The 27,077-nt window shown below is 38.1% G+C and overlaps 2 protein-coding genes across 9 annotated transcripts in view; one reads left to right on the forward strand and one right to left on the reverse strand.

Annotated features, from left to right (window-relative positions):
- Window positions 1–16,517, forward strand: part of LOC114248953 (uncharacterized) — a 70,831-nt gene extending 54,314 nt beyond the window's left edge. For 4 of the 5 annotated variants that reach the window (XM_089732939.1, XM_089732940.1, XM_028182393.2 and 1 more), the window contains 2 exons: window positions 10,237–10,329; window positions 12,301–16,517. In XM_089732939.1, the coding sequence (XP_089589065.1) occupies window positions 12,368–13,471 (1,104 nt within the window). In that variant the 5' untranslated portion in view covers window positions 10,237–10,329; window positions 12,301–12,367 and the 3' untranslated portion in view covers window positions 13,472–16,517. Of the gene's footprint in view, window positions 1–1,173; window positions 1,362–10,236; window positions 10,330–12,300 lie in introns of those variants that run through there. The other variant, XM_028182398.2, reaches the window with a different exon arrangement.
- LOC114248952 (uncharacterized) overlaps window positions 1–27,077 on the reverse strand; it is a 120,324-nt gene that overhangs the window by 84,406 nt on the left and 8,841 nt on the right. For all 4 annotated transcript variants that reach the window (XM_089732935.1, XM_028182391.2, XM_028182392.2 and 1 more), the window contains exons 2-7: window positions 25,507–25,742; window positions 24,641–24,863; window positions 20,174–20,307; window positions 19,257–19,458; window positions 18,288–18,419; window positions 17,097–17,392 (exon numbers count right to left, since the gene is read on the reverse strand). In XM_089732935.1, the coding sequence (XP_089589061.1) occupies window positions 17,097–17,392; window positions 18,288–18,419; window positions 19,257–19,458; window positions 20,174–20,307; window positions 24,641–24,863; window positions 25,507–25,734 (1,215 nt within the window). In that variant the 5' untranslated portion in view covers window positions 25,735–25,742. The remainder of the gene's footprint in view (window positions 1–17,096; window positions 17,393–18,287; window positions 18,420–19,256; window positions 19,459–20,173; window positions 20,308–24,640; window positions 24,864–25,506; window positions 25,743–27,077) is intronic.

Raw genomic sequence — 27,077 nt, forward strand, 5'->3', positions numbered from 1 at the left:
TCAAAGTTGGCAGTGGATCAGAGTTCTTTTTTACGGAACGAGTCTCTAAGTGTCATAGGCTGTGCCTGGAACTAGTTTCTGAACAAATTATAAAGCTTTCAACTTGGGTTGGGTGTTTGGTGATATTCTTTTTTTCCTGGTATTCCTAAGAGTTCGATTTGGAAACACAATAAACTATTGATTTTCATATTTGTCACATATTTAAATTTTCTGTTATATAAAACATTACGCAATAAATTAGGAAAATAAAGGTTTCTCGATTCAAACTATGAATAAAATAATTTTGAAATAATACACGAACCCATTGTTTAAAATGTCTGGAATAATAAAATTTCACAGAAATAATACATGTAAATTAAAATCTGCATCAACCATTTGTAAATTTACATAAAATTATATCATAAATTCACTGTTCATCCGTTCATGACGTAAAAAATTCTAAAGATTTTTTCCCCTGTTATTTCTATTTAAAAGTTTGGTTATCAGGAGGGGCGAGTTAAAATTAAAATTAAGAGCTGTAACTTGGCAAGTTTTTTTTTTTAATTTAGATCCGATTTAGGACTATCGTGATTTTTTTTTTCGGGCAAACCCTAAATAAGGACCACCCTAATATGTGTTTTGTAATTGATAATTTGATCGCAGAACAAAAATAAATACCGTGAACTTTTCATAACCTCTGCCAAATTATGTTATTTTTACAAAATCTATGCCTTTTCGTTGCATTACTTATTAAAGTAACTATTGCGTTATATTCATCCACATAGTAACTATACCATTTAGCTGTCCATCAAATTAAAATGAATAGAACAGATAACAATAATTAATAACATACCCAAGTGCCAAGAATAATCTATTTAAATTTTCCCCGAATTCGCTGTTTTTAATTTATTGATGAACTTTGTACGAAATAATATTCACCGTTCTATTTTAAAAACGGATGACTCTCTAGAATATACTCGACCAGAGTATATTATTACAAACCATGTCCAATTTAAAAATAAACGACTAGATGTCGTTTTATGTCATTGTACAATTTCTATAAAGTTCTTGCTTTATCGAAAAAGGTCTGTCTATTAAAATATATTGAGATATTCCGCAGCAAGAATTTTTATTTATTTCAGTTAGTAGTAGCGGACAACAAGGCCACGAGGAGACTATAACCGGTAGGCCGTACTGAGCTGGAACATTGCCAGCGGCAGCTGCGTTCTTACACATTGTTACGCTGTTTTTCTTAATGTAAGAACACTACTTTCCTCTTCATTTGATTTCGTATTAAAATTTATAAGAGTGCTCCTGAATATTTTTTTAATTCTCACAAGTTTAAATCGCGGTATGGTGCAGATCCAGTCAACAAACGTCCGGTGAATATGAATACTTTATAATATTTTATTTAAAAATTTCACAATTGGAGATTAAGTTATAAATTAAAATGAGTAAAGTGCTTTTGGCTGTCGAAAACGTTTTTTTAAAGCAATCGTGTTTCGATTTAATGTGTGGTGTGCATGTATCGGTGTTGGTTCAAATCGAAACACGGCTAGTTGACAGATTAATTATCTTTGTGTGGTGTTTCCACAAAGCCCGTCTGTCAGGTCTCGCATCGCAACAATAAAAACGTCGCACGTTTCTATTGGTTTCGAAACAAGGCTGATTGTTTGTCATCTATCGATTTCGTATAGATCGTTTGAGTTGCCACAGGTCGAGTGAATGTTTTTTTAAAGAAAATTTAAAAGGTAAATAATGAACGATGCTCGGTGCGATCTCACGGGTTCCGCTCAATCAACATGAAGTGAATGTAGTCACCTGAAAACTACAAAATTTCTGTATAAGATTCATATTTGGGTTACGGCAATATGATCATGTATCTGAATTTCGCACTAAACTCAAGTGGTTACCAATTAGCCTTCGCCACAATACTCGTATCCTTTCTTTACTATATTGTACTCTCTTTAACCCCTATGTCATATCTCAAAGAACCTGTCTAGTTCCTAGGTGATACGCATAGTTTTTCCCTGAGATCATCGGATAGTCTGAGACTGAAAATGCCGGCTCATTCATCATCATTCTTTGATAGTTCGTTCACCATCCAGGCGGTTCGATTGTGGAGTACACTGCAGGATGCAGTGAGAAGTGCTCCAACTTTAAACTGTTTTAAAACAATGGTGAAGGAATACTACTTATATGCTTATATAGTGCTGTTTGTTTGCATCATTATCATTTAATATTTCCATACTGTTGATTTATTATGTATTATTATTATGTAAGTATGTATTGTAATATATGTAAGTATGTAAATTGGTATAAAAATCAATTATTTCATATTATATGTAAACGGTATATATCTGTTTCTTGTATGTATATTTTTTCTATAATAATGTATTGTCTATAGTACACCACAACATACCTGCTATATTTTTTTTTATATTTTGCAGAACTTCTGTAATTTCGAATGTAAATTGTGTTTTGGTGTGCAATAAAGTGTAGTCTCTCTCTCTCTCTCTCTCTCAGTTTGGATTTCAAGATCGGTTTCAAAAAATTTGCAGTAGACAGCTGCTTGGTTTTGCCCCTGGCATTGCTGATGTCTATGAGTCACGGTAACCACTCACCATCAGGTTGGCCGTACGCTCGTCTCTCTACAAGCGCAATAAAAAAAACCAAATCAAAGATCGACCAGCAAAGGGGGCCAAGTTTGTCCAGAAAAATAAAAAAAGCCACTGCAGTTCATGCAATATGTATGTAGCCCAAACAAATGTAGTAAAAAACTGTTAGATTTATTTAAACATATACATGATATGCAAGGCAATTGATTATAAAATAGTAATTACATTTTTACATAATTAATCAAAATTCGGAGAGATACTTTTATAGAAAATGTTTAGTTTTTATTAAGAAGCAACCCAAGATATTCTTTTTACCTTTTAATGTAAATACAGACATTCCATGAAAAATAATACGTTTGCAGAAGAAGTACTTTACTTTAAAACTAAGCGAAGACGATGATTTAATACAATATTATTGTCAGTTTGCCCTCGTTTGTCGGTTGACAAGGGTCGTTTTGTAACGAGAACTTTAGTTATCAGAGTAGATTTAATGACGACAGAGACATCTGATTATTATTCTCATTACTGACGACTAACTGAAATGAGAATAAATACTAATACCGGAAGTATGTCTTGAACATACCTTAGATTAGTCAAGCTAGGCAGTAAATCGGATTATAATAGGGGTTAAAGTATGAAATTGCCGTTTTATTGTAAAAGTTTTAGAAGTCGTCGTGGCTTAAAGGATAAGACGTCCGGTGGATTCGTGTCGAGCGATGCACCAGTGTTCGAATCCCAGGCGGGTACCAATTTTTCTAATGAAATACGTCTTCAACAAATGTTCACGATTGACTTCCACGGTGAAGGAATAGCATCGTGTTATAAAAATGAAACCCGCAAAATTATAATTTGCGTAATTACTGGTGGTAGGACCTCTTGTTAGGCCGCACGGGTTGGTATCACCACCCCGCGTATTTCTGCCGTGAAGCAGTAATGCGGTTCAGTTTGAGCGGTGGGGTAGCCGTTGTAACTATACTGAGACCTTAGAACTTATGTATATCTCAAGGTGGGTGGCGCATTTACTTCATAGGTGTCTATGGGCTCCAGTAACCACTTAACACCAGGTGGGCTGTGAGCTAGTCACCCATCTAAGCAATAAAAAAAAGACCTTCATGGTTTGAGATTTTTGAGTGAAACTTTTTTCAAGTGGTACTTATGAAGATCTTTTATTAAACAATTCGACTATCGACTTTCAGTTGTTTTTTTTTTATTCAGCTTAGACAAGAAAGATGGATACTTCGAAAATTCGAGTGATTTTTGAATACGAGTTCCGACGTGGAACCAACGCTGCAGAAACAGCTCGCAATATCAATGTTGCGTTTGGAGAGGGGGACTGCTAATTAACGCACGGTGTGATTTTGGTTTAAACGCTTTCGTGATGGAAATGTTTATTTGTAGAACGAACCATGTGGAAGATCGCCCACACATCTGAATAACAATGAATTGAAAGAGACGGTGGAAGCCGATCCGAGCCAAAATACCCAGGAATTAGCGGCATGTTTTAACTTAACCTTATCAACAATATTGACTCATTTGCGTCAAATCAATAAAATAAAAAATATGAAAAATGTGTGCCTCATGATTTGCAGAAAGAAACGCGTGTTGAAACTTGTGTTGCCTTGTTGAATCGATACAGAAATGAAGGAATACTGGATCGAATTGGGACATGTGATGAAAAGTGGATTCTTTACGATAAACGTAAGCGAAAAATGCAATGGCTGACCCCAAGTCAAACGCCGCAATAGTATCCTAAAGCAAAGCTTACCAATAAAAAGGTAATGGTAGCGGTTTGGTGGTCTCAGCATGGTGTTATACACTAGTTTTCATTGAACTTGTTAAGCAATAACGGCAGATGTTTACTGTGCCGAACTCCGAACAATGATAGCAAAACTTGTAGTGAAACAGCTCGGACTCATGAATCGATCTTCACCATTATTGCTTAATGATAACGCGAAACCTCATACAGCACGAGAAACCGTTTTAACTAAACAGGAACTGTAATTAGAAACTATTCGTCACTCTCCGTATTCGCCAGACCTTGCTCCAACGGACTACCATTTTTTTCGTGATTTGGACAATTTTCTATGTGATCAAAAGTTTTCTTCCCAGGAGGTACCTAGCACAAAATGCTTTCACACAGTTTGTAAAATCTAGATCACCAGAGTTCTATCCGAAAGGTATAAATGACCTTCCTATTAGATGGCAGCAATTTATAGATAATAATGGTAGATATTTTGATTAAATAAATATGGTAAATGAAAAAAAAAACCAATTTAAATTTTTTAGCAATTTCATACTTTAACCCCTAATATTAAAAGAAAATTGCAAACTTGATCAGAATGCACAACCTAATCGAGTCAAACAAAGGCACATCTCTTAATAGTAATCTCATTCCTATCGCACACCACTATAATTCTTAGCTAAGAGGGGCAACAATGCACTTACTACGCACCCACACATAAATCACTTTGTACTAAGCGCCTAAGGTTAAGGTTAAGGTCAACTCGGCAAAAAGTGGATGCCAAGCTGTAAGACGCAAGGATGGAATTGAGATTCCATCCTCGCGTCGTATAGCTTGGTTTGTTATTTCATTCTATATTGAGTACATAATGGAATAACGGTTGTCCTATCCTACAAACTGAACGAACGTCGGTTTAAGCAGAACTACTTCTGCGTGGAAAAAGACCAGGTGTGCTGCCATGGAAGCTCACAGCTGGTTAACTTAAGGAGAACTCTTACTACTGCACTTGCTCCCCGCACTTCTATCCCTAATAATCGTATCGAACAGATTCTTACGGATTCTTTAACCCCCATGGACACAACTTGATTTTCTCGCCGGATCTACTCAGTGGGTCGCGATTCCGATCCGGTGGTAGATTGTGCAAAGCACTGCTTTTGTTAAGGCTAGTGTTAGCAAATATTCTCGGATTAAGCCCTTGAGCTCACCTACCTGTCGGCGTGTAGCTGGAATAGCCCCTTTGGCTACCATCGAATAAGTATGGAGAAAAGAAACGGACTCTTTGCCCATTTTTCTGCGTTAGCCTACGTAGCTAAATCATACTGGTTTTTTTTTTTCAAAGCGACGCTGTACGTTATAAGATTATTGGCGTCGAAGTAAACGTTATTAAGAACAACGGTTACGTAAGCTTGAGTTATGACTGCAAGAGCTACGAAGCTGAATTAGGAAACTGAATAACACCCGTTTTTGTAGGGCCGCCGATAAATTATGTAAGTCGTAAAATTTACTTCATAATAAATGTCAAAGTTTTCATATATATGTTCGCAATCGGCTATAAGTTCTTCTTTCGTTATACGTTTCAAAGGACACATTGTAGCCAGAATTTCCAATAACGAGGTAAAATCGTATCGTTCAAGCACCCTCGTCAAATTTAATGTTGCCAATCAATAAGGAAAATACGTAACACTGTGATGTTTAGGAAAACGTCTTTATGTATCGTATTTCGTTTTTCGGCCTCCGAACTCGAGCTTGTCTCGTCGCACGGACGTCAATTCAATGAACGTTTTCATTATATTTTATTGTTTAAGTTTACAATAATGTGAAATTTTGTATGTTTGTAATAGTTAAAATTTCATCTAAAGATAGAATATATATAATATATAAAATAGATACAAAATTAAAAAAAATAGAAGAAAAAGATAGAAAATAGATAAAAAGTTAACGTTACTTAAAATTGAATAATAAACTTAAAACACTTGGATTAATAAGTGTAATTAAGTAATGCTTTGGAACAGTAAATAATATGTATAACCCAGGCAACACCAGGAGTTTTAGGCAATTTTACGTACTAACAGTTTTACAAATTGACATGCAGTTTATTTACCAGAGAGTAACACAAGCAGTTGTCAATACCGGAGAAATGAGCCGTGATTTGATTTTTTAAATATATTATCTAATCGCAGGTCGAACCGCAGGGCGTGTCTAGTACTGTTATAATTCTGAAAACGCAAAAAGTTTCCAGATAAATCTGGATATACACCAATGAAACCGTATATCAGTTTGATGATTGTAATTTGAACTTTTGTATTTACGATTCGCGACTTAATCACACATAATATGTATCTATAGCAACAGCTCAACGATTACAGTAGATACATATGTTTCTGTGAAATGTCAGAGTCTTCGAATTACGTGTAATGTCACGGTGATATTTATAGAACGGCATGATCCCCAGGGTACGCAGGTAACGGACTTTTCATACAAGTGATCTTCTACACCGCGGCCCTCGATATTAATACTATACCTTTTGTTTTTGAAAATGTAGGCAACAGACCTATTTTGGTGTAGGTACAATGTTTGCAATAAATACGCTTAGCTGAATCGTCATGTTGTGTGCGAATAATAGGTCTTAATAAATAGGGATATCATTAATGTAAATAAATCTAATCAAGTCAAACTTGATGGCTGTCGTGTAAAACAGTTTCGCTAATCAGTGTTCAACTCTATCACAGACTAGCTTCACATGTCCATACGACTGAACTGTAACTAGAAGTACACATTTGAGGAATTTCAGTATTATGAAACAAATACTGACGCTTGCTCACGAAGGTGGGTATTACTATCCTGTCTATAACTACCGGAAGGCATTCACGCATCCCGGTTCGAGGACGGGGGGAGGGGGTATCGGAAATGTTTCTGAGACTTCAACTCCATATACCAAGGAGGGTAACAGCGTTCACGCTAATATGGGCACCGGTAATCACTGAACACCAGGTGAGCCGTGAGCTCGTGCCTAAGCACAGCAACAAAGATAAGGCTTAATCACTTACACTTACTTAAAGTTGCTAGGTGTTAAAAAAGGATTTCTTTATCTTTATTGTCAAGACGGGTGAACAAAATCACGGTCCAGCTGGTGTTAAGAGGTTACCCGAGCTTAGAAGCATCACAACTTGAATGCCGCTCGCTACCTACGTTGAGGCAGAGGTCGAAGTCTATTGTATTTTATGACTATCTCACCCTTCATATCTGAAAGCTGGACGCGACACAAATAGGCAAAATGGTGCTGACTTACAAATCGGAATATGGAATGAGATTAAGTTTATTGATTGTTTTATTGGTATTCAAGTGTGTTAGATTGATTATTTACGAGTATCAAAAGAATCTATCTACGAGAAGAAAAAAAATTTTTTTAAACGAAAGTTTAGCGAAATTTGTGATGTAATTTGAGAGTGAATGACACCTGAACAAGCCGTCTAGACAGTAGACGTTCATACACTGAATCGTTGCATATTATGTATACGTCGCAGTTTATTTTTCCATCGCACCATTTCAAACTGTAGCTGCAATATTCGCTAAAAGCTAAAGTTTTGCTCTCATCGTCCGAATATCACAAATGATTTTCAATTATTGAGATTTCAAACTAAAAATATATTTTGCAGCATTACTATATAGCTCATATTCGTTCAAGGATAGTGTAGTGTTAATTCCGATATTATTATGAGCTTGTATACGATCTCTATATGTTTTTTAAAAATAAAATTTGCTTTTAATAACATAAATAAGACAACATAAGTAAGATAAGCAAGAAATTGCACATTAATGCGCAATTCAATTCTATTGTGTGAGTTACAATATTTTTATTTTCACAACGAATTTTAAGTGGTGTGTAGATGCTCTGGTAATTAAATATACATAATATTTCATTTATTTACATTTTCAAAGATTCGTAACTGGCGTAGAGGGGTATAACGCACACGACAAAGATTAGATTTTAGACATATGTGGTTTCTTTGCTCGGTAGAGTTTTTTTCGCCTACCTTTCGGCCAGTGACTTCCAGGGGTTATTCTAGCTTCGCTTTGGTTGATGATCGAGCTCTCAGCGCAAAAGAAGTGCTTCGTTGAATCAGTATCGAAACCGGATCGGAATCTCAACTCACTGAGAAAAACTCACTAGAAATTCAGTGGGTTTTCCGACCGACGACGATTTCAATTAACGTTTAAAATGTCGTTAGCGCGATTCAGGTTTTTTGCAGCATTTCTTTCCATTCTACGATACCGCTACACAGCATTTTATTTTCTAAAGATTCGTATAATATGTTTTGTTTTGCAAAACAGTCTATTACAACACGTAACCCGAGTGCGAACAATTGAATGTAGTACGGCTTCACGCAATATTCCGTAACATTAAATAACGTCGAGATAGTACGCATTCCATATCAGTCCTATAACAAACTCGAGCCTTGTACACGCGGCTGAGTGCTTCAAACAATGATAGAACTGGGTAAAGTATTTCATTACATGTTAATAGTCTGAGTCTGGGTCTGGGTCTGCGGAGGTACTTCGGTTCCCTCTGTATTTTGTACCGTTTGTTCCATATGGAGTGCTCTGACGAATTGTTTGAGATGATCCCTTCATCTCCTTTTTATCATGGCACCGCCCGCCATCGGAGCAGAGTTCATCCATATTATCTGGAACCGCTGCGTTCATCGACAGTGCGTTTCCAGAGGTCTTTTTTGCCACGTACCATCCGGCTATACAAGGGCAATAAAAAAAAAACAAAAAAAAAGCTAGTGGCTTCACCTATACACATTCTATTAACCAACATTCAACTTCGGTCTACGTATGAACTTGGTCTGTTCAAACAGTAGCGAAACATGTTTATAAAATAGGCTATTCAGGAAGCGCAGCCGTGCAAGTTTGCTCTATGCACAATGTACCATGTTCTGGCGTATACGACTGACAAAACTTACTTCGAGAGAATTGTGTTCCATATGAACATTCAACATGTTCGTGAGACTGCCGAGCTATATGACTATAGTCAATAACATGAGGCAATAAAACATACTAGAGGTCCCGCAGTAGTCGAAATTCGACTATAATTAATTGGAATTGTAAGTTTGTACACTATTATGATTGTATTTTAGACTTCTATAATCACAAATTTCGCCAAGACTATAAAAAATATTAACAAAGACAAACAATATTTATTCTATTCTCAATTTGACAACAGACGTCAAGAACAAAAGTTTGACAATAAATAGTACAATATGCATGAGTGTTGCGTCAAATATATGGTATGTAGTGTGTGTAATGTTTTCTTTATTGATTTAATGTATCTTTCATGCATTATTTTAAGAAAATATTAGCATTGTGCCCTTCTTCTCTATATTCTCTATAAGTGTGGAAAATTTCATACACCTCCGTCCGCGCAATTTTCGTAAAAAAGGATACAAAGTTTTTGCTTCACGTATTAATATATAGATAAATGTAGGATTGGTAAGAACCATAGACCTATATAGTAGAACAGAACGTATGAAAAGAGTGTGTGTGCGTTAAGATGTGAGTGAGAGAAAACGGAAAGAAAGGGAGAAGAGAAAGACAGACAGAATGACAGAGAAATAGGAAGATGACGAAGACGGTTGAAAAATGAGCAAGACGTAATAAAAGTGTTAATTATTAATTTTAATTATTATTATAACAGAAGATTTTGGAACAGTAGAAGTTTTGTTTTATGCGCTGCGATCCCTATTCTACATAAATGTGTAATTTTGGAACGAAAATTAAAAATGCTCGCATGAATAACTAATGCACTTTAGTTTGTTGGTCAATTGAATTCTGAATTGATTTGAAAATAGAACTCATATTATTGTTATCGTGTGTTAAAATGTGGATTTGTTTCAGGCCTCGCACCGGCGTGTTAGGAGCCCTTCAAAGAGTGGCACGGCCACTTCTGTGACTAGTTCGAACTCTCGCACAAGGCACGGGAGGCGGATTGTAAGTAAACAACTAAGCTATTTAATTTTATGAAATTTTCGAAGATAAAGCTGATGTACAGCTCAAAGATATTAAATTATTTTATCTACTAATTTCAAACACAATTAGTGATCCGGTCCACATTTCGCTGTTGATATATAATTTGATTGTGTTAAAATAAACATCGATTTCTTTCTAATAGATATAGCCTGAGATAGGTAGGGAGATTACCGCGGTCAATATTACAATCAGACTCGCAGTTCAACCCAAGGACCGCTGGCCGAAGACTCTATGTCGTAAATCACGGTAGGTTAATCCGCTCTAGGCAACTCTAGGAAAGGCTCTAGGAAACCTACCCTTGAGTACTTCTTCTCAGGCATAGGGGTTCGCCCCGAGGCTCGTTTCATGCCCCCGTAAGGGCGTATGAAGATTTCTTTTTTCTTCTGGATTACTAACAACTGTACCAAGTTTCATCCACAAACAGGTTAAGGAACACACAGAGCTCTGACTAGCACTGATATTTACTTAATTATATAGACAGATACATACAATATTGATTCAGAAGGTGGATTATTTATGTTTATTATTTGAATGACTCGGTAGTACGGAAGGTAGTGCCCCTGATACTTGTAGTTGCGCGGAGGGTCGAATAATGAATAGGTTTGTTTGCTCTTTGTCTGGGTGTTTATTATTTAAATATTTTATGAATATATTTAAACGTCTATAAGTATGTATGTCAGTTTCTTGTACCCATAACACCTAATCCTAATTTGAGGGCGGATGACCGTGTGTGATTTGTTCCCAGTTATTATTATTTTTATTGTATGATAAATATTACAAACGACATAATAAAGTTTTTTTTATAAATCTTAATTAAGCTGATTAACACTGTGACTAGACAAGACGGTCAGTCGTCAGCTCTGATGAAATCAGAAATGTTCTCTTTATAGCCCTTTGCTATGGTCACTGAGCTTCTCGCCGGATCTTCTCAGTGGGTTGCGATACCAATCAGGTTTTATTTTTTATTTTTAATTGCTTAGGTTGGTGGACGAGCTCACAGCTCACCTGGTGTTAAGTGGTTACTGGAGCGCATGGACATCTACAACGTAAATGCGCCACCCACCTTGAGATATAAGTTCTAAGATCTCAGTATAGTTACAACGGCTGCCCCACCCTTCAAACCGAAACGCATTACTGCTTCACGGCAGAAATAAGCCGGGCGGTGATACCCGCGCGGACTCACAAGAGGTCCTACCAACAGTAAAACCAGGTGGTAGATTCTGCGAAGAACTTCGCTGGTAGGGCTAGTGTTAGCAAATTGTCTCAGGTTTAGTCCTTGAGCTTATCTAACCGTCTGTGCGTACCTGGAATAGCCCCTTAGGCTACCAGCAAACAGGTAGGGGCAAAAAACCCCTATGCGTATCGCCTAAGAAGTTGGTTGGATTGTACCACCCACTTCATTTTTATGTAATTCAGTGCATCTCTTCTAAGATGCAAGTTCAAAGTCATCTTAAAATACGCGACATACTCTGGTTGGAATATATCTTGTTGGAAACCTTTTCATTACCTACTAAGGTAAAGAGCGGACAATCCACCTGAGGCTTTTACGCTGTTTTGTCGATGGTCTTCGTTAACTGACAAAAATCAGGTGAGCCGAGATTGGGTTGAGCCTGTCTGTTCAGTTACGTAAATCTATTTTAAAATTTGTAGGTGGCAGAACTAGGACTATGAAACCAATCCGGAGGAGGCCGGAGTAACCATAGGGCTATAACCTAATTTAGACTATATCACTATATATACATTTTATGTCTCAGGCAAGAAAGTAAGCACAAGTCTGCTTCATTGCCCGCTCTTCGCGTGCTGTGGTATATTCTCTTGTGTATGTAACGTCTAATATATGTATACTTCTTTTTTTCTTCAGTGCAACTAATAATATTTTATCTTTTTTTTAGATTTGACATTATTGTTAAATGACTGATATTATTGTTTCAGAGGAGTGGGGCGCGGCGCGTGGCGGCGGCGCGTGCGCGGGCGGCGCCATGACGCGGCGCCCGCCAGCATGACGCTGCCGCCGCCCGCGCGCCCCGCGCATCCCGCCGCGCATCGCGCAATGCGCTATTACCGCATCTGGATCTACGCCTGCAACGGCGCGCTGCTGCTCGGGGCGTTAGCTTTCTGTGCGGCGGCGGGTCGCGCGCTCTCTGATTACCGTCGGGCACTAGTACCTGGACTCGGTATCGCTCAACCCGGCTTCCTCTACGGGTACGCAGCCCTTCCAGTTCAAGCGGGACTCTTGCAGCTTCTGGGTTGCCTTGCGGCTTTACGCCTCTCGGAACGTATGCTCAACGCTTATTGGCTAGCTCTACTGGCCTTGCTGGTAGGTGACGCAGCCATCGGTGTATATTGGGCTTTTCGTTTCGAACGTGTTTGTCGTGAGCTTCGACCGCAACTGCGACTTCGCCTCGCGAGAGATTACGATACAGACGTGGACTTTGCAGAAGCCTGGGATCGGTTGCAAAGAGAGCAGCGTTGTTGCGGTGTTACGGGTCCTTCTGATTTTGCGACCTTCAACAAGACCACGCTTCCGGCAAGTTGCTGCCGTATTCCTGCACATACCCCCGCCGTGACACCGACATTACTAGCTGTTACTTCCGCAACTTCGCCAGGGCCGTTCACTCCCGTTCATTGCGCTCCGCACACGGCAGCTTGTGCCGAGAGGCTGTTGGTTTGGCTCCGCAGAACGGCGGATGCATTGTTCGTTTTAGGATATTGTGTAATTGCGTTCTTGAAACTGTGTTTCCTAGGCATCCTTCGATACGAAATAAAAGAAATGATCCAAAAAATTAGGATATTGAGAAGCGAACTTGGGGCGGGCGAACTTCTCGACGGTAGTCCGATGCACGGTGGACCTTTATCTCAGACAATCATTGTGAACGCAGTGAATGTGAACGGTGGCGTCAGAGCACACGGGGGTAGCCCGGAGCGTGCGGGAGAACGTGACGCTCTTTTGGGAAGAGCTTCAGAAGCGTGCTCTCGGCGCAGTACGCACGATGAGCCTTTAGGACCCAAAACAATAAACGGTAATAATAATTGTGAGATGCGTGAATTGGCTCGTGGAGAATATCGACCTCTCGCTGCGGACAGTGCGGCGACTCGAATCTGACTAAGATGTTACTTGGAGCGGTTGTTCGGGCGACGGTGGCGCTCGTTTCCTGCGGACGGAAGCGAGGTGGAGCTGCCACTAGGCCGCGGACCACCGGCATGCGTGGCGCGCGCTGCCGGCGCTCGAGTTCGACTCGACCACCGTCGCCAAACCCGCTCCGAATTCGAGCTTTAAGCTCATCAAGACCAACTCGCTATTATAATGGGTGCAGACGGCGGACCTAATGATATTTAGTATCAACGATTACGCTGTCAACTGAAAATTCTCAGAGATTACAAAGTATAATCGGTAAAACTGGACTAAAATGTAATTTAGATAGATCTGTTTAAAGTCTAAAATCGATACAGTAAGAGTTAGAGAAGTTGCCTAAGAATAAATGTGTGAAATGTGAGTTTGAAACGATGTGATTACGTGTAACAGACTACGAAGTCTACGAGCGAAGCTTGTGTTTAGTTCCTACATTCTGCCGTAGTTTATTTCTTTTGTGTTTCTTATATATACCGTTTGATCCACCACCATGATGTGTAATTACATTGATATGTTTTAAACAGATAAGTATTTTGTTTTAAACTTTCACGGCTACCGATATTAAAACAGTATTATTTAACGAGTTCTTATATAATAAACAAGTACTAAAATTAAAAGTTAAAAAATAATGCGTTCTCACAGTGTTCTGAAAAAACTGTCGATGTAAGTGTAGCAGTAACACCCACAAAACTAGAATGAAGGTAGACAGACTTGTTGGCCCTAACACCCAAGCCACAATCTTGAGTTTATCAGTTTTAAGAACCCGTTAAATAATAGCGTAAAAAAAAAATGTATTCCGTAATAAAAATATTTATGTACTTATTTTAAACTTTCTTAAAATGCTAAAATAACTGGCTGGATATGTTAAAAATTCAAAATCCGCGAAACAATAATTGTTTTAGCCTTCGTTACGTTTAAGGGTAACATGAAACATCATACGAAAGGGTAAAAAGTTTGAAATTTCGTTCTCGGTTTGTTTTATTCGCTCTGTTTAACATTCACGTTTGAATAAAACATTTCGTTGATGTTCACAACACATAGTACAAGGTATACTCGTATATCGTACTATAGTAGAATTATTTTGTCCGTGCAGTTTGGGTCATAAAACATAGCCCGGCTAGGGCGGTGAGCACATTGCGCGGGCGCAACGCCGTTATCAATAAAAATAAATGAATCATCGAGACATTGTTATGTTAAGTCATTTGTACTTACCTGCAAATTATAGTACATGTGTTAAAATTTTTCACTGATATAAGAATAAATTCCGAAAAGTTACAAAGTGTTAATTTCTGCCGTTCTCGTTAACTTGCTGTGGCGATATGTGCTGCAAGTGTTCGAAGAGTGGTACTTTCTTTCATTTTTATCACTAACCCACAAAATGACAAAACTAAATACACTATCGATAACGCTTATCGACAAAAATAATGCGCATCACTATGCCCGTCTATAAGGCTCGTGAGTGGAAAAGAGAGCGAAATACTCGCTTCACCGCTCCGATTTTTTATGACTCAAACTGCACGGACAAAATAATTCTACTATAGGTACGAGAAAGCGGCGTTTTATTACAGGCATCGTATGTTATATATTGTCGTGATCCTAAAAACGTTTTCGATAATTTCCGAAGTCAGCGTGTTATATATACATTTAACATACATTTTTAGTCAGATTTTTAATCCTGCACCGATCTCCAAACAGTATTTTTAGTCCGAACACTTCGGAACGTAGATTAGTGATTCACTTGCTTGGTTAGGAAACATGCGTTATTCAAGAACCAATGTCCCGTAAGCTTTTAAACACGTGAGCGAGTGTGCGAGTGGTGTCGATCGTTGTCTATTTATCTAGTTCTCGTTATATAACTGGAAAACCTTCTAGTAAAGGTGAGTGTAATGTGTAAATAATAATAACAATTTGTACATGAGCAGAGCGCGAGTTGTTGTACATGGACAGATTTACACAAATAGTACTGATATGAGCTTAAACAACGTAGTGCCTACAAATATAATATGCTTGTGAACAATATAAATCGAACGAGCACCATTCTAGTTCGACTGTCGCAGAAGAATTTCAAACGTATTAATTTCAATCATTATGTAAAAAAATGTAAGGGGGACTCACTCGTAAGCATGCACAGGTTCTAAATTATCCCGAGAATCGTATGTGTGGCGTCGTATCCATAGGTTAGATTATATTATATCATGGCTGTGTCAAGTATAGGTGTGACCTATACGTGCCTCGTGCTGAGATCGTTCCGTAGAACCTCGATTGCGCGCGTGTTCTGTGGCGCGTTGGAGCCGGCCATTGTGCCCGAAAGCCCTTATCAAAATGATATTCGAATATCTTCTGTCGTACATATTTGTATTTATATTGGTGTAACTTTATAGATATTATATTGTAATTACGATTATTGTATTATGTTCGCTTAGAGTAGGTCTAATATTTTGTGAATTTATGCAGAAAAATAGTTTTTTAAATATTGTTGTCACATAAATGTACCAATCTTATAAAATTTGTACCTATATTCGGAAAGTTGAATAATTTGTAGATAGGATCCAATCTAAGTCCTGCATTTCTTCCAAATAAAAGGTTAAACTACATGTGCCTTGGCTTACATAATTATATTACTGATGTTGTCTTTATTTAATGTTACTAATCGAAATGAGATAAAATAAAGAATAATAATGATTGAAATTTACAGTAACGTGCTGCCTCCGTCTATATAATGTTCTATCAACTACCTTTTTACTGAATTTTAATTATATTATTATACTTTCTTGGTAACTATTGGATGACTACTAACCTATCTTCTATGCATGTAAAATAGTTTGTTAAAAGAGGAAGGTTATATACGTCAGTGTAATGTGTCGCTTAAAATTCTTATCTTGCAACTTGATGGTTTCTGATTAAAAATGTTTAATTTTCAATAACTATAGTTGTTCAAACTTTCCGAAGGTACGCACTAGGCGACTGAGAGCTAATACTATCATTATAAATGCATTAAATAAAATGTTTGTTAAAATATCGTGCTTTATTTTTCTTAAAAGACATGACGTCATCTTACTAGGAAACCTTTAAACTATTAAATCTACTGTTTTTCCATGTTTAACATTGATTTACAAGACAAAAGTATTATTTCTTTGGTTTCATTTTGTACATCATTTAAATATGTACATATATATTAGTATTAAAAAATGACATTTTTTTTAAAATAGCCGCATGGTTCAACGGTGCGAGTTGGTGTGAAGAAGCAATATCTCGCTGTCTCGCTTGGACACGCGAACATAATTGTGCTGCAATATACATAATATACACTATCAGATTTTCTTTTCGAATGTACATATTTCTAAAATTCTTTTCATTCGTAACTATGAAAAAAAAAAAAGACAATATGCCCGCTGATTTTCTTGCCAGTTCTTCTCAGAACGGAGGCTAGATTTTGTAAATTGGCGGTAGTTCTTTATGACGTTCAACAAGTATGTAGATACTTTCATTTATGTTGAATAATTTATTTGATTTGATTTGATTTGACTTGGAAAACATTTTGATAAATAAAATAACGTAAATATCCACATTGGCCGATACGTGGTGATCGTAAACTTACCTGAATGGTATCTTCTGATACTCTGAAGGTTCTGTCAACGTTGGCTCCTCCGATCACGAGTACGTCTCCGTCCGCCTTCATATCTAAAGCGAGCATAGGCGTATCATCTCCGCAATTCTCCGCCCCGCTCCTCGTATTAGACGAAGTGTGAAATGTCCTCGTGAAATTCGAGATATTCTCGGCGCCCTTGCGGAATCCAATATTAGAATCGTTTACATTGTCGGCGTTCTTGAGTTTTTTAAATTCGACGGCTATATCGGCGCCGACGCGCGCATTGTTCTTTATCAATGCGATATCTGAGGGGCGTTTGAGTGAAAAATCGTGACAATTAACTCGGCTGCTATCGTTTACAGATCGTTGATGTTTCTGGACGTTTAATTTACGACACTGTTACGGAGTAACGAGAGCGCCGAGACCTAATTATGTAGTTAACGATCTCTTAATGATCTGCGACGGAAAGACATTCGGAAATAAAAAGATTTATGAGCCCTCATACAGTTGATTGTGTATGAGTGCTACTTGATTATTTGCTTGATATATTGGTAGATAGCATACAGACATAGCTTGTTGTAACGTTTTCAATAATTCAATGAATCTTATTAAATAATTACTGCTGGTAGGACCTCTTGAGAGTCCGCGCGGGTAGGTACCACCACCCCTGCCTATTTTTACCGTGAAGCAGTAATACGTTTCGGTTTGAAGGGTGGGGCAGCCGTTGTAACTATACTTGAGATCTTAGAACTTATATTTCAAGGTGGATGGCGCATTTACGTTGTAGATGTCTATGGGCTCCACTAATCATTTAACATCAGGTGGGCTGTGAGCTCGTCCACCCACCTAAGCAATAAAAAAAAATTACGATTTACGATTTAATCGGAATGATAGCACGTATGGTGCGAGAATCCATTGAAAAAAAAATCTCCAAACTTTAATAGATAAAATGGGTGGTTAGATAAGCCTAACACCTGCGATCCTCTTATAGATAAGATGAAAATTCGACTCTTATAAACTACCGGTGCTTCTTTCCTTATGTGTGGCAGCCGTAAGTGGAGAGTGGTGCTGGATTGTAAAAATCTTCGTTAAACACAAGACGAATCCCGGGCATAGGAGCATCACCACTATGGTGTGTATACATCGACCTGGTCAAACGGTTAGTATGCAGTTGGAGTTGGATTGTTTTTCAAAGGATACTGGTTTCAAGTGACGTGCCGCTGGTCGCTTCATTGACGTTTGATAAAATGTAAGGAGTAACTTCTTTACCGCGAATACCTTTTCTTTTGGCATCCGTCAGGGCACTATTGATAGCCTCTTCAATTACTTTTTCTACGATCAATTAAAAATAGAGGTATCATAATATTTTTTGTAACAAATAGAAGCCTGGCCTAGAAGAGCACGACCCCACATCTTCCTCTCAATATTATTCCAGGATATTGCGATCGACAGTCAGAATTATAGAATCATTGGAACTTCGACCTTATGTCTCAAGATGTCTCAAGGTGTCTATGAGTGCTGGAGCGAGCTCGTTCATTCAATTAACACTAAGCCGTCGTGGATATATATCTACTTAGTAAAAAAATCAACAAGTTGACTAACATAAAATAAAATAGAACTTAAGTGTCCTTTATCTATTTATATGTATACACTAGCCGTACTCGCCCGCTTCGCTGGGCATTTAAAATTAACAAAATTATTTATTGTCATTATTATTAGGGAGTCCAACACTCATATAAATTTTAGCCAATCCATTAAGTAAATTTATTTTCTACATGGATACTAAGTTTCAATTCAATCGGATGCATGGTTCAGTAGTTATTACGGAACATCCGTAAAAACCACTGTAGATTTATATATTAAGTATAGACTATAGATACCTATATAGAATCAGATTAAAACGATGAGTTGAATGAAGTTTGTCTAGGAATTTGCGCTGAGATATCATCATTATCATCATCATTAGCCTTTATCTGCTCACTGCTGGACATAGGCCTTCCCCAATGCTTCCCACAGAATGCGGTCCTCCGCCTTCCGCATCCAACGACTTCCCGCCGTGCGCACTAAGTCGTCGGTCCACCTGGTTGGAGAACGCCCCACGCTCCTGGTACCCATGAGATAATTATGATTCTTTTTAACTTAATGCTATAAGCGAGCCGCGTAACTCACCGTCCATAGCGTCACGTCGCGGCACAGGAACAGCGATGACAATGCCGGAATGGAGGTGGAATCTATGTGATTCGTGAAGAATCCGAGCGGCATGCTCCGCGTCGGCAACGTTATACGGAGCCCGGTGACCGGAACGGACCGTGTAAAATGCTGGAAACTCGTTTGACTCGCCAAACGAACACACACAGACGCCTTGCGTTTCCTGAATAAGATATAAAAAAATCATACCAGAACTTCAATTATTCGTCGTGGTCTAAAGGATAAGACGTCCGGTGCATTCGTGTTGAGTGATGCACCGGTGTTGGAATACAGCAGGCGGGTACCAATTTTTCTAATGAAATACGTACTCAACAAATGTTCACGATTGACTTCCACGGTGAAGGAATAACATCGTGTAATAAAAATCAAACCCGCAAATTTTAATTTGCGTAATTACTGATGGTAGGACCTCTTGTGAGTTCGCGCGGGTAGGTACAACCACTCCGCCCTTTTTTCTGCCGTGAAGCAGTAATGCGTTTCGGTTAGAAGGGTGGGGCAGCCGTTGTAACTATATTTGAGACCTTAGAACTTATATCCCAAGGTGGGTGGCGCATTTACGTTGTGGATGTCTATGAGCTCCAGTAGCCACTTGACACCAGGTGGGCTGTGAGCTCGTCCACCCATCTAAACAATAAAAAAAAAGATGTTTAAGACCACGAACAAAAAATGATTATTATTTCAAATTATGCGAAACGTGAAGAGTTACGTTGTAAGAAGTGTCAAAAGGGACTTCATAATTGGAATAGAATATAGTATAATATTCATTTATGAATGGTCAGATAAGTTACGAATAAAGTAATCTATTGAAACTCATCAACGAAATTGTTTTCATATTTAAATCCAAAAAAAGCACTTTAGTTTTCATGAACAGTTTCTACCAAATATTCGAGAGTTCTTCCTATGTCGAGTATTGATTTGATTCCGCTGCAAACAACGAGTGTTTTGCTTCGCCCGAGTTCATTCAGATCTGCTGAAATGTCTAGTGTACTTTCACCTTCACGATGGACGCCCCCTGAAAAAGTTTATTAACATTGGATTTCTTTTCGTAATTCATGTAAGGACGAGCGCTATGAGCTAGTTTTTTTTTTATTGCTTAGATGAGTGGACGAGCTCACAGCCCACCTGGTGTTAAGTGGTTACTGGAGCTCATAGACATCCACAACGTAAATGCGCCACCCACCTTGAGATATAAGTTCTAAGGTCTCAAGTATAGTTACAACGGCTGCCGTTTTGAGCGATGCACCGGTGTTCGAATCTCAGGCGGGTACCAATTTTTCTAATGAAATATGTACTCAACAAATGTTCACGATTGACTTCCACGGTGAAGGAATAACATCGTGTAATAAAAATGAAACCCGCAAAATTATAATTTGCGTAATTACTGGTAGTAGGACCTCTTGTGAGTCCGCGCGGGTGGGTACCACCACCCTGCCTATTTCTGCCGTGAAGCAGTAATGCGTTTCGGTTTGAAGGGTGGGGCAGCCGTTGTAACTATACTTGATGTTGAAAACCCAACAAAATGGTATAAAAGCTTTTTTATTGTTGTCGTTGTGGTTTTTGACATTACATTTGAGTTTTGAATTTTGGAATGTCTTAGTTTTGTCATTCTCTTTTTTCCGTGCCATTGTAAGCGATTTATAAAATTTTAAAAATATACAAATTTTATACGTGCAATCCTCGCGAGTTTATTTATGCAGTTCCTTGCCCATCCTAATCATACGGTCCACTACACTTGAGACCTTAGAAGTTATATCTCAAGGTGAGTGGCGCATTTACGTTGTGGATGTCTATGGGCTCCAGTAACCACTTAACACCAGGTGGGCTATGAGCTCGTCCACCCATCTAAGCAATAAATAAAATAAAAATATTTTATTAAGAAAAGGTTTTTTTTGTGATAGAAATGTTAATTATTTCTTTTTTTTTATTAAACGTCGTCCCTTTAAATGAAACTCGATAAATATATCCTTAGCCGGCGTAGGAACGATGACTGTAATGAAATAACCTATAAATTTTTTTGGCCGTGGCCGCTACTAACAATATTGCGCATTACGTAATTTTGATCTCGAACCTAAATTGTTATTGCGTTTTTTTTTCAAAATAGTTTCCTACGTTAAACGCCTAACGAGGTCCAGTGAATTGCATCGAGTATTTGAACCAAATACCTACACCTGAATTAACTTTATAAATATTATTTTCGAAATTTCAAATCCCGGAACAAAATCTGTAGATTTTAACACATAACTTTATTCATAGCCTTGAGTTTATAACATTACGAGATACGTTAATAATTAGGTACATACGAGTTTTTTTTGTGAAATAGCATTTATGTTGTTAAACGAAATTTCGGTGGATTAATGTTTTCGATAATCATACGTTTTTTTCTTAAGTTAAGCCTCCTTTATGTATTTTGATTACGGTAATAAAATTATTACCTGGAAAATTATTATAACATAAATAGTACACTAAATATCTGATGAAATGAAAAGTAACACCAAAAAGAGACGCTGCTAGTGAATTATATAAATCACACATACTCATACATGTTTTATTTTATCTTTTTTTTTGTTTCCTACCTAAGCTGATGGTCTAGAGACCATATCAACGTAACCTTAACTAGTTGGTGAGCACACGGGGCTCAAGCCTGACGATGTTGCTAACACGAACCCTAGCAAGAGCCGTGCTTCATAGAATCTACCACCGGATCGGAAAGGCGACCCATTGAGAGAATCCGGCGAGAAACTCAGTGGGCTGTGTCTGTGGGGATTTGAATACCGGCACAATCGCATTGATATGATTACAGCGGGCGACTTATACGTTAAAGTCAAGAAGAATTCGAAACAAAAAAAAAAAAAACTGTAAGCAACTTTTTAGCAAAGAAAACATAGTTATCATAGCAAAAAGACAAAATAGATGTATTATATTGACGAATCGCAGTTGAGAGCGCAGAATACGTTGTTAATTACATCGTTCGTTTGGCACGGCTGGGATCCGTCTACATCCGACTAATTGAACGCTGCGACACGTAGATGAATTCGTTCGTGCCGTTGAATTTGATTCGTAAAAAAGTACAAGCAAGCCCTGGGTGTATTTTAAGTGCAAACTGGCAGTTTGCGGTTTCATTGCAACACCGCGATGCTCAGTTAACTGAACTGATGTATTTTCTAAGGTTTGCACGTGTTGAACCCGTATTTAACACGTGTTTAATGTTTTGACGATTTCTTTTTTATTGCTTATATGGGTGGACGAGCTCAGAGCCCACCTGGTGTTAAGTGGTTACTGGAGCCCATAGACATTTACGACGTAAATGCGCCACCCACCTTGAGATATAAGTTCTAAGGTCTCAGTATAGTTACGACGGCTGCCCCACCCTTCAAACCGAAACGCATTACTGCTTCCCGGCAGAAATAGCCAGGGTGGTGGTACCTACCCGTACGGACTCACAAGAGGTCCTACCACCAGCACTAGATTGATGTAACACTTTCGAAAATTCGCATCATTTAGAAAAAATTATATATACTGAGAGCTGCCACTAATGTTGTTATAGTGTGTGTTGTAATGTTATATGCCACGGTTCTGCAGTGAAGCAGTCAAGGTTTCGGCTTGAAGGATGAGGCAGCCGTTATCGAACATAATCCAAACTTCGACCTCATACTTCAAGTTGCGTTGCGACATTAATATCTTTTGACTCCAGTAAGCACTTAACACCGGGTATGCCGTGAGCTGCTTAACTACTAATGTTCATACCCGATCCTGTAGACCGAATGTTAAATAGTCGACGTCGCCCAAAACACGTCATTATGGATCCTCCCGATCCATTAACTGTGCTTTTAGGTACCACAAGGAACGGTCACCGTTCTCGTCGAACCCGTCGCTTGCGACGAAGGGCTCGACGAGCGAACTAACTTACAGACATAGCCCACTGAGTTTCTCGTCGGGTCTTCTCAGTGGGTCGCGTTTCCGATCCGGTGGTAGATTCTGCGAAGCACTGCTCTTGCTAGGGCCAGTGTTAGCAACACTCCGGTTTGAGCCCCGAGAGCTCACCTACATTTTAGGGCGAAGATGAAATAGCCTCTCAAGGCTATCATCATAGGTAGGGAAAAAATCCAACTAATATGTAAATAAAATAAATAAATAAAAAACACCTATAATATCTATCACGTAACTATTTGTTTACAAAAACACAGTCGTTATGTTTCAGCGTATTGCATAGGGAAAATAATGGATACGGCCCGGGGAAAGGCATTACGTAACTAAAAGCTTCCTTGTTGTACTTTTGTTATGTTCGCAACTGGGTATTGCACTTGTTCCCTTTTGAATGTTTGATGCATTAAGCAATCTCGTTGCCAAGGGGAGCTCTGCTTTATTGATTTTAACAATTCATGTACTCGCCTAACGTCTAATGTGTGGATCAGCTCGGAGTATATCTGGAGTAATAACTTATAAATTATTGAATGTAATCAAGCGGATACTTTCCCATAATTTAAGAGCCATTGTTGCATTTTCAGAGCGTGACCTACATGTAAGGAAAGGTCTACAGACATAAATGGATACGCATTTATACCTGTATTCGTAGAAGTTCGACTTTTTAAAGACTGTATCAGCAGTAAGGGTAATTGAACACTAGATCAATGAGGTGATGTACATATATGCATGTATGTACATATATAATGGGCTCACGGTGTGCCTAGTGCCCCTGGTGTTAAGTGGTAATAGAAGCCTACCTATTCTAAACGAGGTTTGATTTTTATTATAAAATCGAATTCATGCGAGATTACAATACAATGTACCGTCAGTACCAAATATAGATAAAGCACACTGTTAATATGACAATAGTGAAATTCGGTCACATTTTGTCGTGACTGTAGCTAATTGTATGAAAACTATAGGTTTTCTTAACCTACTCGCGCGCTATCGATCGTGTTAAGATGGTCCTATGGCAGAAATCTTTCTCGTTGTGTCAACAAAAACTGTACGAGGCTTCATCACAAACGCATGAATGAATTAAGAAATTGAGCTAAAGTTTATATGCGAATTACTTCTTCTTTTATTGGTAAACAATTGAAAAACTATGATATACATACCAGACGTATACATATCTAACAAGCAAGAGGTATAAGAAATTTCGTGATTGAAAATGACGAAATTCCATACAGCCCTTATTTTACCGGGTTCGAGGTGACATTTCCAAAAAAGTAGATGTCTATGGGCTCCGGTAACGACTTAACATCAGGTGGGCCGTGAGCTCGTCCTCCCATCTAAGCAATTTTTTTTTATCTAAATATGATGTCACGACCCTCAGCAGTGAGGGAACAACGCGAGCAGATATATGTATAGATTGAACTTACCAATTCCACCGGTCACGAAGACTGGTATGTCAGCTAGTTCTGAAGCAATAATCGTTCCAGCGACGGTTGTGGCACCGTCAAGCTTAGCCGCAGCTATATAAGCAAGATCACGTCTCGATGCTTTAACTACACCTTTGGCCTGAGCAAGGTATCGAAGTTGATCTTCCGTCAGACCAACGGTCAATTGCCCTTTAAGAATTGCCACAGTCGCTGGAACGGCACCCTAGGATATATAAAGACCAACAAATTATGTTCAATTATAAGTTATTAACAAATACACCAATATCTTTCTTTCCAAAAATAGTTAGTCCCACAGTGACGTTTAAAGGGAGAGGTTGCGGGTTAAGCATGTGAATTCTGACTCCAGTTATATGCAGTTCGATATTTCGCTCGCTTAGTGTCCTCAGGTCATGTCAAAATATGTCCTCATGCTTTTGGCATTGCTGACGTCCATGAGCAACTGTAACTACTTACCATCAGGTGGGCCGTGTGCTCAACTGCCTACATAGGCAATAAAAAAAACAATTTACCTGCACTTAATTTTCATACTAATAAACCGTATCTTAATTAAGTTATTATAAATGTGTTCGGGCTATTCTTTGAATAGGTATTTTATTAAGTCAGCGAAAATTCAGGCAAACCAATAAATTTGAAATTAGGATTTTAAAAAACTCACATAAGTAATTCGTAATTACAAAAAAAAGTAAAAGAAAACGTATGCATGTTGAAGCGTTGTAGACGTACTACAAAGAAAATTGGCATCACAAAAGGCTTACGTAATTGTGATAATTAATTGTCAATAACTTATAATCGTATATCGTAAAACTCTACCCATTCTAACAACACAAGCCATATTGTTCGCTTACCCGTTGCCTAATTATATTCTCCACTTCCAGAGCCGTTTCCAAGTTCTGTGGGTAAGGCATTCCGTGCGTAATAATAGTTGATTCGAGGGCTACTATTGGCATATTTTCTGACTTTGCCCGAGAAACTTCCTTGGAATAAACGAAGGGATGACGAGACTCGCTATAATTTCTAAGAAAACCCAAATTACGTTGAACAAGTTTCGGTATGCCATTTACCAGGTACGCCATCTTGAATTCTAAAAATAAAATAAATTTAAATAGCGAGCCTTAAAATACACAGTCGTTGCCTTGTTTAATCAATCTAGTCATTACATATTCAAAGCTCGAAAAAAGTTTACATTGACGAAAGCCTTTCTATTTTTTTTTTGTAATGTATAATTTTTATCGTAATAAGTATTAAAGGAATTAGTTGATTAGAGTTAGCGATCAGTGTTATAAATAAAATAATAGCTGTACTACTGTAGAATATGTGTGTGGATGGTTTGCCCTTTATCAACGAGCAGTCAAGTTCACCTGAGATGGATTTATGGAGGCTCTGACGGTGCAACTTTGATAAAGGCCATCTATTGGCTTTCACAGCCACTACACATTAATCAACCTCCTCCATCTCGACTACACGATCCCACGAGAAATTTAGTAAAAATTCACTGCAGAATAATCGAAGTGGATAATATCCTAATATTTCAATAATAACATCATTGGGAATTTAACTTGACTGCGCCTTCTAAGCATCGAATGTTATTCATGGTTTTGTCTCTTCGTTTGTATGCTTGTGGAAGTTAATTTCCATAGTACATATTGTTAGTATCGGTTTCAATTTCATCAGTGTGGTCCAGAATAACAGGCCCTCATCTTTTCCTGTGGGTGTCGTAAAGGCGACTGAGGCATTCACCGGAGAATGAGCCGCAGTGTTATTCGTTATTATCATACTAGCGAGTATTATACCAGTGTACTGCGACTGTCAATCGGTATTTACAGATTAGTAGGACGTACTATGAGCCGGATTGAAGGATGGGAAGTTGGTTTTATAATCCAATTGAGACTTTGACCGCATAAGGCTTTAGGTGAGTGTCGGCATTCGCGTTATGATGGCCATGGGCTCCGGCAATCGCTACAAATCACGTAGGTCATGAGCTCGTTTATCTGTATTGACAATAAAATGGAAAGTTATGAATATTGACACGTTCAAAGTCGTAAGTACATTGTATATAGTTTTTAAAATTCATACAGTTGGGAGTTTACGGTACAAGTAAACTAAATAACGGTTTTTCTTTTTCTTTCTTTTTTTAACCAACCATAAAACTATTTTATTTTTCATTTAAAACGTAACTTTTGTTCGGAATTCTATTTACGTCTCTCTTTCAACTTTACTACTTACAACACGTTATTGATTTTAAAATCTAAAATTGCGCCACTGTTGGTGTAAATGACGAACTTTCAAATATTTATTTTCATTTTTTATTTGACTGTATTATTCTATGTTATATGAAAGCTTCGTCGTGCATCGTCAGCTTAGCCATAAAATATCTACAGAAACGGAGAGTATGTAGCCTTTTTAAATAATGTAATCT

The sequence above is a fragment of the Bombyx mandarina genome, chromosome 15 (assembly GCF_030267445.1).
Source record: "Bombyx mandarina strain Sakado chromosome 15, ASM3026744v2".
NCBI lineage: Eukaryota > Metazoa > Arthropoda > Insecta > Lepidoptera > Bombycidae > Bombyx > Bombyx mandarina.